At 48.1% G+C, this 15,635-nt stretch overlaps 1 protein-coding gene across 11 annotated transcripts in view; it reads right to left on the minus strand.

The window, feature by feature from the left end:
• Positions 1-14,090, minus strand: part of MTHFD1L (methylenetetrahydrofolate dehydrogenase (NADP+ dependent) 1 like) — a 233,814-nt gene extending 219,724 nt beyond the window's left edge. For 6 of the 11 annotated variants that reach the window (XR_003119016.1, XM_025382470.1, XM_025382469.1 and 3 more), the window contains exons 1-4: positions 13,730-14,090; positions 3,495-3,579; positions 1,974-2,024; positions 1,832-1,885 (exon numbers count right to left, since the gene is read on the minus strand). Coding sequence is in view for 10 of the 11 variants with exons in the window: in XM_025382470.1 (XP_025238255.1) it covers positions 1,832-1,885; positions 1,974-2,024; positions 3,495-3,579; positions 13,730-13,947 (408 nt within the window). In the remaining variant the exon portion in view is untranslated. Of the gene's footprint in view, positions 1-1,831; positions 1,886-1,973; positions 2,025-3,494; positions 3,580-12,190; positions 13,333-13,391; positions 13,441-13,729 lie in introns of those variants that run through there. The other 5 variants (XM_025382472.1, XM_025382471.1, XM_025382475.1 and 2 more) reach the window with 3 other exon arrangements.
• Positions 14,091-15,635: the final 1,545 nt, after the last annotated feature.

Below are 15,635 nucleotides of genomic sequence, written 5' to 3' on the forward strand. Positions count from 1 at the left end.
CATCACCTGAGGTCAGGAGTTCAAGACAGCCTGGTCAACATGGAGAAACCCCGTCTCTACTAAAAATACAAAGAATTAGCCAGGCATGGTGGCAGGTGCCTGTAATCCCAGCTACTTGGGAGGCTAAGGCAGGAGAATGACTTGAACCTGAGAGGTAGAGGTTGCAGCGAGCCAAGATTACACCACTGCACTCCAGCCTGACAGAGCGAGAATCCATCTCAAAAAAAAAAAAGAAAGAAAGAAAAGCAAATTCCACTGCAGACAGTGGATATCCTGCAAATGAACAACAACCTCCTTTGCATGCTGTCACTGCTGGTATCACAGGTATTTGTTACATATTTAACACTTCATACTTGTACCATGCTACAATGGCAAGTGTGGCAAACACTTATCGCCCAATATACAGTTTCCTTTCTCTCTTCTTAATAAACTCTTGATTTTCAGCTTGCTAATAAATGATCTAAGGCTTCCTGGTATAAAAACTACACTTCCCAGCCTCCCTTGCAGTTGGTCAGGCAACTAGGTAGAGGACAACTGAATGGATGTAGAACTGTGACTTTCAGGAAATGTCTTTAAAAACAGCAGGGGCCTGTCTTTGTCCTTCCTTTTTCTTGTTGGTGACAGTGAACTTTACCTGAGCCCTGTGATCCTGGAAAAGAGGGAAGGTTAACAAATCCCCTTACCCTCTGTGTACTGCAAAGAACTGCCCTTCCCCATAGGACTCAGATGCCCCCTTGTTTACATAGTACAAGGCCAGATACAAACTCTACAAATTCCCATTCTTTGTCTCAAAAATGACTAGCAGACCTGCTGGGCCTCACTGATCAATCAGAACAAAGTGCTTGTTAACCAAACCACAAAGGTGGCAAAGCAGACGGACAGGAGCCCAAGCTCCTACGACTTGGTGATGTCATCAACCAGGGACTGCCTACTTCCAAACTTTATTCATGTCCCAGAAAAATACACTTCTAGGCTGGGCACAGTAGCTCACACCTGTAATCCCAATACTTTGGGAGGCCGAGGCGGGTGGATCACCTGAGGTCAGGAGTTCAAGACCAGCCTGGCCAAAATGGTAAAACCCCGTCTCTACTAAAAATACAAAAATTAGCTGGGCACGGTGGCTCACACCTGTAATCCCAACATTTTGGGAGGCCGAGGTGGGTGGATCACCCGAGGTCAGGAGTTCAAGACCAGCCTGGCCAAAATGGTGAAACCCCGTCTCTACTAAAAATACAAAAATTAGCCGGGCGTGGTGGCACGCACCTGTAATCCCAGCTACTCAGGGGGCTGAGGCAGGAGAATCGCTTGAACTTGGGAGGCAGAGGTTGTAGTGAGCCGAGATGGCACCATGGCACTCCAGCCTAAGCAACAAGAGTGAAACTCCATCTCAAAAAAAAAGAAAAAGAGAGCGAGAGAAATAAACTTGTATGTTATTTAAGATGCCATTATTTGAGGTTTTCTATCACATGAAGCTAATAGGAAGAAAAGCTAACCACAGAAGGGCTGGGCCCTGGCACAGGGATCTGTGGCCCGAGGCCTAGTTTCCTTGCCTCAGTCTGACAATTTCCACTAGATGACGCTGCCACAGCAGCTGAAGGAACACAACTGAACTCAACAAGTCGCAGCTCAAGTCTTCGGTAGAGACATACAAATGACAAGGAACAAGGATATCATGAAGCATTTACCCTAGAGAAAAAAAGTGAACTCTTCCCTCTAATTCAGCCACAAGCAAAGGTTAGATCTGTCCCAGCTACCACTAAGAGATGCCAATGGGCCTATCAAGTCTTAAGAGGAAAGAAGCAGCAAGAGTTTAGAGCTCTGCCATTCTTACCTCGGCTTCACTGCTATCTGGAGGGAGGCAAATGTGAGTGATGTTCAGACCAGTCTGAAAAAGGAACACAAGGTTATTCGTCACTATAAGAGAATGTATTGTTAAAAGTTATAATGAGTTTTTAAAAAGCAACAGTCCTCACCTCCTCAGCCAAATTCTGGTTGATTTCCTGCATCAAGTTGTCGTCACCTGCCTTAGGAGAGTAAAAACAACATAACAACATAAAAATAGCTTGAAAAGGCACAAAAGATAATCCAGAGATGAATTTTGTGATTACAGATGATCTAATTACAAAGATAATAAGGAAAGTGCAGAAAAACAATCTTGCTGCTTATAAAAAGGGACTTGTGGCCAGTATTTAACAGAGTAATTCTTCAGGCCTTCAAATTATATCACTTTTTTAAGGAAAATAATATCCCTCCTATTAGAAGACATACATAGTCACATAGCCAGCTTCCCTCTCTAAAAATGAGGATGCTGACTGGGCACAGTGGCTCATGTCTGTAATCCCAGCACTTTGGGAGGCTGAGGCTGTGGATTGCTTGAGCCCAGGAGTTCGAGACCAGCCTGGGCAACATGCTGAAACCCCATCTCCACAAAAAATACAAAAATTAGCCGGGTGTGATGGTGCATGCCTGCAGTCCTAGCTACTCAGGAGGCTGAGGTGGGAGGATTGCTTAAGCCCAGGAGGTCAAGGCTGTGGTGAGCCAAGATTATGCCACTGCACTCTAGCCCAGGCAACAGAGCAAGACCCCATCACAAAAAGAAGCCAAAAAATGGGAACACCAAAGGTAGGAGTTGAAATGGTTTGCCTTTGGATGGAAAGGCAGGGAGTCAGCAGATTCCCAGGAGGCCCGAGTCCTAATCTAATTTTCTTTCTATTGTTCTAACTTGCCTTTCTTTGTAATGAGATGTGGATACAGATCCCAGAGAATGTAAGTAACTTGAGCACAGCTCTGTCATCCTGAAATACGCAGCACGGCAGCACGATGGAACCAGAGGCTGCTATTTTGATACCCTAAGTGTGTGCCAAGCCCCGCGGTAGTAGCCCAACTGTCGGGCTGTGTTTGCTTCCAGGCTTGGCTCACCTCATTATTTCTCGGCACCTGCCATCACACAAGTGTGCCAATCAGGATGGCAACTGGGGCCAACTGTGGCTCAGAACCAGGGACTGCAGCCAAAAGAAGTATGTGGAATGCAAAGTCCTTTTGACAGGGTAATGACTTTTGTCCCATTAAGTTTACGGCAGGTTTTAAAAGATAGAGTAAAAAGATTACCAAATACTCATGTTTCATCTAGCATCTGCCTCCACTGAAACAAACTGGGACTTTTTCCCCCAGCACCTTCAAATCACATTTGGTAAGCATTTGTGAGCACACATGGACCACGATATATCCTGTGTAATGCAATGCATGTAAGTACCTATCTCCTAGACCTCTGAAAGCTACTCATATCTCAGAGAGGAAAGTCACACAAGAAGACACTCTGAAGCAGAGCAGTACTTCACCCACGACCCCAAAGAAGCAAAAGACCAAAGAAAACAGCATTGCCAACTGAGCCCTCTCCCCTTTGGCAAGAAATGCAGGTGTTCTTTTGCATACAATCATTTTCTAAATTGAAAGGCATCCTAAAATAGTAGGACTGAACTTTGTTCTCAGCTTACCTGGATAATTGCAAGAACCGGCTTGAAGGCAGGGTTTTTTTCTTGCAGTAAACTTAGAACTTCTTTTGAATTCTGAATGACTTCTCTACATTGAGAAAGAAAAATAACACTGTGATTTCTTGGTTAATGAGTAGAAAGGACTAACACGACACAGTTTCTCAGAAAGTTCGTTCCTGCAAGAGAAAATAACTAGACCACAGAAGGACACACTCCAAGTGTACAGTATGGAGTGGGCAGGCAGCATAACAATGAAATCAAGACACTAACTCAAGGTAAAATGTGGCAATCCAGTTTTTAAACTATGCAGAGGGAAACAAACCAGATGTTTACAATAATTTTCTAGGGGTGAATTTTTCTCTTGTATTTTAAAAGTTTACTATAATAAAAACTTTGGGTTTCTACTTTAAATAATCCCTCTCCTCCACCATACTCCGCTGCCATCCTCCCAAAACCCTGAGTATGGGTCCATGGGGAAAGCAAATAAAGTGGGAAGAGGGAAGTGAAGACAGGGTAGATTAGCGGGGTGAAGACAGGGGGCTTGCTGTTGGACAAAAAGTGTGGAGCCAGGATAAGATCCAGGTCCTGGAATTTAAAGAAGGAATTAGGTAAGGAAGGAAATGAAGGAGAGGAAAGTTCCAGAAACACTGAAGATCCACTTTGGTAACACTATTAAAGCCTCTTAGGGAGAGACAGAGAGCTTCTCAGTCCTCTGAGAATCCACAACATAGTCTGCACCTGTACCTCCCAAATGCCCAGCAGCAGCCACCTTCACCTCCCACCTCTGAGGAAGGTGCCAGCCTGGGGTGAGCAGGCCTAGGTAAAAGTGATAGAAGGCCTGGCATGATGGCATGCACCTGTAGTCCCAGGACTTTGAGAGGCCAAGGCGGGAGGACTGCTTGAGGCCAGGAGTTTGAGACCAGCCTGGGTAACATAACAAGATCCCATCTCTATAAAAAATTTAGCTGGGCGTGGTGGCACATGCCTGTGGTCCCAGATACTTGGGAGGCTGAAGCTGGAGGACTGCTTGAGCCCATGAGTTTGAGGCTATAGTAAGCTATGACTGTACCACTGCACTCCAGCCTGGGTGGCAGAGCAAGACTCAATTTCTTCTTTAAAAAAAAAAAAAAAAAAAGGGCCAGGTGCAGTGGCTTACGCCTGTAATCCCAGCACTTAAGGAGGCCAAGGCGGGCAGACACAAGGTCAGGAGTTTGAGACCACCCTGGCCAATATGGGGAAACCCCATCTTATCAGAAATACAAAACTTAGCTGGGCATGGTGGCAGGCACCTGTAATCCCAGCTACTTGAGAGGCTGAGGCAGCAGAATCGCTTGAACCTGGCAGGCAGAGGTTGTAGTGAGCCGAGATCATGCCACTGCACTCCAGCCTGGGCAACAGAGCAAGACTCCATCTCAAAAAAAAAAAAAAGAAAGAAAGTGTTAGGAGCTCAGCTCTTTCTGGAATCTTCTGGGATGAGCGACTGCAGAGGTTAACTTCACCACCACCCTGTGATATGTTCTCAGCAGCACATGAGCACTGGGAGCTGGCTTTTTCCCCTCTCACAATAGACCAAAGGTGCAGCCACAGCAGCCCCCAGGCTTCAGTGCTAAGATCACCCTTACATTTTGTTTTCAGTCTCCGACAGGGTCTTTCACCGCACCTAACAGAAATGCAGGGCGAAGAAGTTCCAGGCAATGCCATCAACAGTACATTGCCAAGAGCAGAAAGGCATTGGGAAGCTTCCCCCAGTTTTCAGAGAGACACAGCTGACAAATGGAACCGGAGGCACTGCAGTTCCCAGACGGGGGGCTTTAGAGGAGAGAGCTGCTCAGACTCACAACCAGGACCAGCCTTTCTACTGCCAGCTGGGTTGGAACAGATGGATTGGGTGCAGGCAACTGTCTATAACCTGGGAACATTTCAGTTAGTTTTGTTTGGAAACACTTGGGATAAAGCTACTTCATTCCCAGGGAATTAATTGTATTATTGTGCTGAATACATGTGACCATATGGGAAAGTTTACAAATCACCTTATAAATAAGCACTAAAATCCATCCATCCAATAATGGGTTACTGAGGCCCATATGCCATGCTCTTCCCAGCCTGTTGTGACTGTTAATTTGGCTATGCCAGGTTCTTATTTTTGTCTGGGTCCAGGAAAGCACTGGAGTGTGGGTCCCAAGCGGCTCATAGTATAAGGATCACTGGAGAGTTTGGTAAAAATAAAGGTTCCAGGCCAGGTACAGCAGCTCACACCTATAATCCCAGCACTTTGGGAGGTCAAGGTGAATGGATTGCTTGAGGTCAGGAGTTCAAGACCATCCTGGCCAACATGGTGAAACCCTGTCTCTAGTAAAATACAAAAATTAGCCAGCCATGGTGGTGCACGCCTGTAATCCCAGCTACTCAGGAGGCTGAGGCAGGAGAATCACTTGAAGCCGGGAGGTGGAGGCTGCAGTGAGCCAAGATGGCGCCACTGCACTCTAGCTGGGTGACAGAGCGAGACTCTGTCTCAAAAAAAATAAAGGTTCCGGTGTTTCACCCCAGAAAGACTGATTCAACGTGTGTCAGTGGAGCCCAGAAATGCGCATTTTTAATAGAGTTCAGGTAGTTCTGAGACACTAAGTGGAAATACAGCCCAGGACTGGTACTGGGCATTTCGTTTACTAGCGTGGGCAATAGTTTCTAAGAGCCTCAGTTTCCTCATCTGCAAAACAGGTATACTACAGTGGCTCTTTCCCTTTTTTCTTTTTTCTTTTTTTTTTTTTTGAGACGGAGTCTCGCTCTGTTGCCCAGGCTGGAGTACAGTGGCCGGATCTCAGCTCACTGCAAGCTCCGCCTCCCGGGTTTATGCCATTCTCCTGCCTCAGCCTCCCGAGTAGCTGGGACTACAGGCGCCTGCCACCTCGCCCGGCTAGTTTTTTGTATTTTTTAGTAGAGACGGGGTTTCACCGTGTTAGCCAGGATGGTCTCGATCTCCTGACCTCGTGATCCGCCCGTCTCGGCCTCCCAAAGTGCTGGGATTACAGGCTTGAGCCACCGCGCCCGGGCTCTTTCCCTTTTTTCTTATAAATGTACATGTTTGTTTTTTTCTGTGCCCCAAAGCTACCCTTAAACACTAAAAACATTCATACTAACAGCAATAATTTTCTCAGAAACATTCATAGTCTTGATCCATTCATGGTTGATGAAAGGAACACTTCTTTTTATATTTCTGAGACAGTCTCACTCTGTCGCCAGGCTGGAGTGCAGTGCTGCGATCTTAGCTCACTGCAACCTCCGCCTCCCAGGTTCAAGCAATTCTCCTGCCTCAGTCTCCCGAGTAGCTGGGACTACAGGCACACGCCACCATGTATTTTTAGTAGAGACAGGATTTCAACATGTTGGCCAGGGTGGTCTCGATCTCTTGACCTTGTGATCCACCCACCTCAGCCTCCCAAAGTGCTGGAATTACCGCGGTGAGTCACCTCACCGGGCTGAAGGGAACACTTCTATAGGTAAGTTGGCAATCATCAAAAAGTAATTAGACTTTTAAAATAGTTGGGGGTGGGGGCTGGGTGCAGTGGCTCATGCCAGTAATCCTAGCACTTTGGGAGGCTGAGGTGAGAGGATCACTTGAGCTCAGGAGTTCAAGGCCAGCCTGGGCAAGAGAGCAAGACCTGGTCTCTACCAAAAAAAAAAAAAAAAAGGCGTTGGGGGGTGGATGTGGATAGAAAAAAAAGTATAGGCATACATCATTTTTTGTGCTTTGCTTTATTGCAATGTACAGATATTGTGTTTTTCTACAAATTGAAAGTTTGTGGCAACCTGTGTTTTAAGTCTACGGGAATCATTTCTCTAATGGCATCTGCTCACTTTGTTCACATTTTGATAATTCTTGCTTTCAAACTTTTTCATTTTTAGTATGTTTGTTTCGGTTATGTGTGACTGACGATCTTTGATGTTACTATTGTAATTGTGTTGGCTGAAACGTGGCCATGATGGTTCATGATAGTGTGTGTTCTGACTGCTTCACTGGACTGGCTGTTTCCCCTTCTCTCTTCCTCTCCTCTGGCCTCCCTATTCTCTGAGAAACAGTATTGGAATTAGGACAATTAGTAACTACAATGGCCTCTAAGTGTTCAAGTGAAGAGTCGCAGGTCTCTCACTTTAAATAAAAACCTAGAAATAATTAAACTTAGTGAGGAGGGCGTGTTGAAAACCAAGACAGGTCAAAAGCTAGGCCTCTTGTGCCAAACAGTTAGCCAAGCTGTGAATGCGAAAGAAAAGCTATTGAAAAAATTTAAAACTGCTACTCCCGTGGACACACAAATGATAAGAAAACAGCCTTATTAGGCTGGGCGCAGTGGCTCACGCCTGTAATCCCAGCACTTTGGGAGGCCGAGGCGGGCGGATCACAAGGTCAGGAGTTGGAGACCAACCTGGCCAACATGGTGAAACCCCGTGTCTACTAAAAATAAAAAAATTAGCAGGGCATGGTGGTACATGTCTATAATCCCAGCTACTCGGGAGGCTGAAGCAGGAAAGTTTATTGAACCTGGGAGGCAGAGGTTGCAGTGAGCAGAGATCACACCACTGCACTCCAGCCTGGGTGGAAGAGTGAGACTCTATCTCAAAAAATAAAATAAAATAAATAAAATAAAATAAAATAAATAAAATAAAACAAAATAAAATAAAATAACAACAAAGGATTTATAAGATTACAGTAGTTAGGCCAGGTGCGGTGGCTCACACCTGTAATCCCAGCAATTTGGGAGGCTGAAGAGGACAGATCACGAGGTCAGGAATTCTAGACCAGCCTGGCCAATATGGTGAAACCCCATCTCTACTAAAACTACAAAAATTAGCCAGGGGTGATGGCATGCACCTATAGTCCCAGCTGCTCAGGAGGCTGAGGCAGGAGAATCACTTGAACTCGAGAGGCGGAGGTTGCAGTGAGCCGCGATCGCAGCACTGCAACCACCCCGGGCGACAGAGCAAGACTCCATCTCAAAAAAAAAAAAAAAAAAAAAAAAGATTACAGTAGTTGGTATCAAGTACTTGGTAAAGCAGTTGCAAGGTTTGAAAGGATTGACGCCCATTTTGAAAGAAGTCCTACTGTGGGTAAAATGTTACCATTTTCTCTGTAGCATGCAGTACTACAGAGAAATCTTCCACGAAAGTAAGAGTTCCATCAGTGCGACAAACCTCATTGTTTTACTTTAAGAAACTGCCACAGCCATCCTAACCTTTAGCAACCACCCTGATCAGTCAATAACCATCAACATCTAGGCACAATCCTCCACCAGCTCACTGGCATTTCTTGGCAATAAAGTATTTTTAAATTCAGGTATATATCTGTACGGTTTTTTTTTTTTTGGTTTTTTTTTGAGACAGAGTCTTGCTCTGTTGCCCAGGCTGGAGTGCAGTGGTGAGCCTCCCCATAACCTCCGCCTCCCTACAACCTCCACTTCCTGGGTTCAAGTGATTCTCCTGCCTCAGTCTCCCAAGTAGCTGAGACTACAGGCGCACACCACCATGCCCGGCTAATTTTTGTGTTTTTAGTAGAGATGGGGTTTCACTATGCTAGCCAGACTGGTCTCGAACTCTTGACCTAGTCGTCTGCCCACTTCAGCCTCCCAAAGTGCTGGTATTCCAGTCGTGAGCCACAGCACCCGGACTTATCTATGGGTTTTTTTTAGACAAAAGGCTATTGCATACTTAATAGGCTACAGTATTGTCTAAACATAGTTTTTGTATGCACTGGGAAACTACAAAATTTGTGTGACTCATTTTACTGCGATATTCCCCTTATTGCAGTGGTCTGCAACTGAAGCCACAATATCTTAGGTGTGCCTGTACAGGTGTGTAAAGGAGTTCAATGCTATTACCACCCAAGCGAATAAAACAAAATAGGTTCATGCTCACCACAACTTGTTATATGTGTAATGTTTCATTCTTTGGGGTTACTCATTCCTACAGTGACAAACAAAGCTAGAAAGAAAAAGGAGTAATTAGGCTCAATAAATCCAAAAAGTAGCATAAATGTTTCTAATCAGAGATTTTCGTGTCCCTAGGGGAGAAAAATGGCCTTGTGAGCTTCCACTTTGAGGACAGTGGGAAGGAATGTGAGCTCTCTAGCTAGGCTGCCATGTGTAGCTAAAACTCAGAACTAAGCCATCAGCAGCAGCTTTGTTATTTTCACCATTACTGTGACTATTATACGGAATGTATTATTACTGGCCAGGGGCAGTGGCTCATGCCCGTAATCCCAAGACTTTGGGAGGCCAAGGTGGGTGGATCACTTGAGGTCAGGAGTTCGAGACTAGCCTGGCCAACATGGTGAAACCCTGCTCTACTAAAATACAAAAATTAGCTGGGTGTGGAGGCTAAGGGATTATGGTCATCTAGTCCCATCACCAGGAACAACAGGTCACTATGCTTTTGAGGGAGCTCATTCTTTAACTTTTCTGACCTAATACACTTCAGCTCCTGGATCTCTATTCCAGGTGACTTCTAGCTGACTCACGCCCCCACCCACTTTGCTCCAATCCTTGGGGAATCAATTCAGGGCTAGAGAGTTTTAGTAAACCATGCACATAACTCAATTGAAAGGTACAATATAGCCAAGCGCGGTGGCTCATGCCTGTAATCTATGCACTTTGGGAGGCTGAGGCAGAACGATCACTTGAACCCAGGACTTTGAGACCAGCCTAGCCAACATAGTGAGACCTCATCTCTACAAAAATAAAATTGCAGCCATAAAAAAGGATGAGTTCATGTCCTCTGCAGGGACATGGAAGAAGCTGGAAACCATCATCCTCAGCAAACTAACACAGGAACAGAAAACCAAACACCGCATGTTCTCACTCATAAGTGGGAGTTGAACAACGAGAACACATGGACACAGGGAGGGGAACATCACACAGCGGGGCCTGTCAGAGGGTGGGGGAAAGGGGAGGGAGAGCATTAGGACAAATACCTAATGCATTCGGGGCTTAAAACCTAGACGACAGGTTGATGGGTGCAGCAAACCACCATGGCACATGTATACCTATGTAACAAACCTGCACGTTCTGCGCAAGTTTCCCAGAACTTAAAGTAAAATTAAAAAATTAAATTAAAAAAATTAGTAAAATTTTAAAAAAAGTTATGTTTACCCTATACTGCCATCTATTAAATGTGCGATAGCATTATCTAAAAAATGTACATACCTTAATTAAAAATACTTAATTGCAAAAATAAAAAATAAAAAGGTCTCACTCCATTGCCCAGGCTGGAGTGCAGTAGTGCAAACTTCACTCACTGCAGCCTTAACCTCCTGGGCTCAAGTGATCCTCCTGCCTCAGCCTTCTCAGTAGCTGAGACTACAGGCATGCACCATGCCCAGTTAATTTTTCAAAATTTTTTGTAGAGATGGGTGTCTCACTATGTTGCCCAGGCTGGTCTTGAACTCCTGGGAATGCACGTGTTCTCTCACATAATTGTTTCCATAACTCTCAAAGTGCTGGGATTACAGGCATGAACCATGGAGCCTGTCCTAAATTTGTCTTTTCTCTTGTTATAAATGTACCTACTAATAATTTTGATTTTGCCTCTAGGCTCACTAAACCTAAAATATTTACTATCTGGCCCATTATATAAAAAGTCTGTGGACCACTGGCTTAGCGAATTGTAAAAATATTGCTGGGCGCGGTGACTCACACCTGTAATCCCAGCACTTTGGGAGGACGAGGCAGGCGGATCACGAGGTTAGGAGTTTGAGACCAGCCTGGCCAACATGATGAAACCCCGTCTCTACTAAAAATACAAAAATTAGCCAGCCATGGTGGTGCGAGCCTGTAATCCCAGCTACTCAGGAGGCTGAGGCAGAAGAATCGCTTGAACCCGGGAGGCGGAGCTTGCTGTGAGCCGCGATTGTGCCACTGCATTCCAGCCTGGGCAACAAAGTGAGATTCCATCTCAAAAAAAAGTAATAGCCGCCATTTCTTGAGGAACTTCTCTTGTATGTGACAGTCCTAGGCTACGTATTTTGCACGTGTTCCCTCACATAATTGTTTCCATAACCCCTTGAGGTAGGTACTGTTACTCCTCCCATTTTCCTGAAGGAATTGAGTTTGGGGAACCCAGTGCAGGCCCTGAAGCCCGCTACTGACTAACCTCTCTACTCATCTCTAAGGCAGTCATGGCTTTAAACCTAAAAGTATGCATGAATAGGCCAGGCATGGTGGGTCATGCCTGTAATCCCAACACTTTTGGAGGCCGAGGCAGTCTGATCACCTCAGGTCAGGAGTTTGAGACCAGCCTGGCCACCATGGTGAGACATCCTGTCTCTACTCAAAATACAAAAATTAGCCAGGCGTGCTGGCGCGCTCCTGTAATCCCAGCTACTCGGGAGGCTGAGGCAGGAGAATCCCTTGAACCTGGGAGGTGGAGGTTGCGGTGAGCCAAGATCGTGCCATTGTACTCTAGCCTGGGAGACAGAGCAAGACTCCGTCTCAAAAAAAAAAAAAAATACGTATGAATAAAACCCACAGATGACCCCACATCTTGATGCATTTCTTCTGTAACCATTTCACAAATGCCTATTACATGCTGGGCACTCTCTCCAGGACCTAGGACCAAAGAGACAGCTGTCTTTCACGAAGCTCATATTCCAGGTGGGTGAGACAGACAAGAAATGAGCAAACAAGGAAGTTTCAGGTAATAATCAGTGTTACCTAGAAAATAAAACAGCATGACAGGAGGGGGTGTTTTTTGCCGCCTATCCTGGCCTCAGACTAACTGGTAAGACGAGTCTCAGCAACGTGCAGGTTAAAACCTAATGACCTGGCGTGTAATTAATCCCAGCGCTTTGGGGGCGGGGACGATGACTTGAGCCCAGGAATTCCAGACCAGCCTTGGAAACAGAGTGAGACCCTGTCTCTACAAAAATAAAATAAAATTATCCGGGCACGGGAGCGCACACCTGTGGTCCCAGCTACTCTGGTGGCTAAGGTGGGAGGATCGCTTGAGCCCAGGAGGCGGAGGCTGCCCACTGAACTCCAGCCTGAGCAACAGAGGGAGATTCCATTTCTAAAACAAAAAGAAGACAGAGAACAGGGCAAACTAAATGAATGCCCCCTTAAAATCAACCGCCACATAATAAAGAGCCTAGGAAACGTATTTTACTACTGAGGCAGGGAAGAAGGGAAGTGGGGAGGAAAATGGGAGAGCAGAGGGAGGAAGGAAAGGCAGAGAGAAAGGCAAGCAGGCAATGACCTTAAGAAAGAAGGCTAGAGGGAAAGGGAAGAGGATGTGAATGGAGGAGGTGGGCCGCTTGCTGGGGAAACCGCATCCTGGAATTCGTTCCTAATCCCAGTTCGGAGGGAGGCGGAAGGGGCTTTCTCGCCACCTCCAGGTTGTCCCGAGGGGCTCGCCCTGCAAGGCCCGAGACCTGGGCGCCCCTCTCGGCGAGGGCGGGGAAGGCTGGGGCCCAGGGGCTGGGACCGGGACGGGAAAGGCCCGGTCCAGGGCTACCAGTTCGCTCTGGGTCCGCAGAGAACTCTGCAAGCTCAGCTGCGCGGCGACTCCGTGCGCGCTGCGAGGCGGGGCTGGAAACCAGCGCTGAGACCTCCCCGACTACCCCGGCGGCTGCCCCGAAGGCCCGGCTCCACCTTTGCCGTTCCGGGAAAAGCGGACGTCAGCCACAGACCCCAGCCCAGCAGGAGGGGCGGCGCGCGGGGAGGGGCGGCGCGCGGGGAGGGGCGCACAACACCAGGGAGGTTCGCGCGGGCGGCGCTGGGCCCGAGCCCGCCTCTCCCGAGCTCCGCATGCCCGCCACGAACCCCAGGCCAGCCGGCGCGCGGAGCCGCAGCCCCGCCCTCCGTCTCCTTCTCGCCCCCTCCCCCGGTTTCCGCCCCAGCCGCACCGCCCCTTTACTGTCTGGGTCGCGCCCGGCGCCATTGCATCAGAGCCGGCGGCCGGCTGCGCACGTGGAGTTGGGCGTGCGGTCCGTGCCGCTCGGCGTCCATCGGGTATGCCCATGCCCGCCTGCGCCGCGGGCCGGGTCGGATCCTGGATCCCCGGTTCTCCGCCAGCGCGCCTGGCCGCCGTCCCCAAGCCCGCATTTCCCGACACACCGCCCGGCGCCCCTAACGAGTTGGCACCAAACACTCGCAGCCCCGCGCCCCGATCCCCACGGCGGCCCCGGGCGCTCCGCCCCTGGGTCGGGGCCGCAGCCGCTGGAGACTGAGCCAGGGGCCAGACCCGACACTCACCTGACGATCGAGTCCCGCGCCGCGGGCGTTCGGCCGCCGGGGCTGCGGCTGCTCCGGGCCTGGCCATCCAGCAGCCGCCGCTGTCCGAGCAGGTCCTCCCGGCCACCGCTGCCGCCGCCGCTGCTGGCGCGACAGGGCACACGGAGGCGGAGCGGCGGGCCCGGGGGATGGGGCGGGCGGCGGAGCTGGAGCAGGACGAGCGGCAGGCGCGTGCCCATGGCGCGAGGCTGCGGGTCCTCAGGGGACACGGAACTGCGGCTGCCGAGGGCGGCGAGGCGCGTGCCAGGCGAGCTGGCGGCGGCTGGAAGAACCTGGCGCTTCCTCCTCGTCCGCAGGGACCCCTAGGGGGCACTGCACCCGGCGGCCGTGACGTGCGGAGGGCGGGGGCCTGGGAGCCGCCGGACGGGATGTCACGGCTTGGGGCACTTTGGTTTGGTTGGCTGTACCAGACAGAGGGTGGGGTGCGGAATGGGGCTCAGACTCTGCCCTGAGACTTTGCCTCCCTCCCTTCAGCCTGAAAGGCCGAGGTGACCCTTGGTACTCAGGGCGGCAAGTTTAGACGGAAGGGCTTGGATTTACTGTACTGGAGGTAGCCTGAGGATAAGAGGCTTTGCAACCTTAGGTAGGGGCACTTAATCTCGGTGAGCTTGCGGGGCTTCGTTAGTGCTCTCTCTCGACAGAGCACAGAGGTAACAATGCTCTTCTTAAAACCTTAAAAGGATTTTATAGTCCTGATTGGTTCTAGGGCCCCTCCAGGGGAACCACGTCCACAGATGCTCAAGTCCTTGGTGAGAAAAAAAAAAAAAGTATTTGCATATCACCTATATTCCCTAGGTCCTCACGTAACATTGTGGAGGGGTTCTTGGAAATTGAAACTTTAAGCCAAATGACTGTAAGGAAACCAGTTTGACCACAAGCTAATTGATATGAGTGAAGTTCCTACAACATATCTGTGGTCACAAAATCGCCCCTAAACTTCTAAATAAAGACCGAAAGCCTTCTAATATTAAACATTGAAATAAGTGTGAGCCATGCATACATTTAAGAAAGGTTTTTGGCTCACACCTATAATCCCAGCACTTTGGGAGGCTGAGGTGGGCGGATCACTTGAGGCCAGGAGTTCAAGACCAGCTTGGCCAACATGGTGAAACCCCATCGCAACTAAAAATACAGAAAATTGGCTGGGTGTGGTGGCGCGTGCCTGTATTCCCAGCTACTTGGGAGGCTGAGGCAGGAGAATCTCTTGAACCCAGGAGACAGAGGTTGCAGTGAGCCAAGATCATGCCACTGTACTCTAGCCTGGGCGATAGAGCACAGCTCTGTCTCAAAGAAAAAAAAAAAAGTTTTTCTTTTTAAAAAGCACTCCCTATCCCCCTGCTTAGAGAAAAATAAAGATTAATAAAAGTGAGATGATTTTTACCGGCTTATTCCAACTCAGGGCACCAGGCAGGGTAGGACACCATGCCTCACAGGGTGCGCTCACACACACACACACTCACACTCGGACCATGTAGATGCAATTTCACCTGAAGTGCACTGCACGGCTTTGGGATGTGACAGGAGACCGGAAGACAGAAAAATCCACACAGACATGGACAAAACGTGACAGTGGACCCAACCAGAAATCTATTTTTTTCCTCATCATTATAAGAAAACCACTGAGCAAAATGATGAAATGATGTTATTCCAGGACCTGCTGTACTTATAATACCTAATACAATGTAAATGCTATGTAAATGGATGTTACACTGTACTTTCTTATTTCTATGATTATTTTTAATTTTTTCAAATATGGTCAGTCCCAGGTTGATTGAGGATACAGAGGGCTGACCATAATTTCCAAGTAAAGTGGATATCAGATTGTAATTTTGTAATTCCCAAGTGAGGGTCAGATTGTTAACTTTAT

The sequence above is a fragment of the Theropithecus gelada genome, chromosome 4 (genome assembly GCF_003255815.1).
Source record: "Theropithecus gelada isolate Dixy chromosome 4, Tgel_1.0, whole genome shotgun sequence".
NCBI lineage: Eukaryota > Metazoa > Chordata > Mammalia > Primates > Cercopithecidae > Theropithecus > Theropithecus gelada.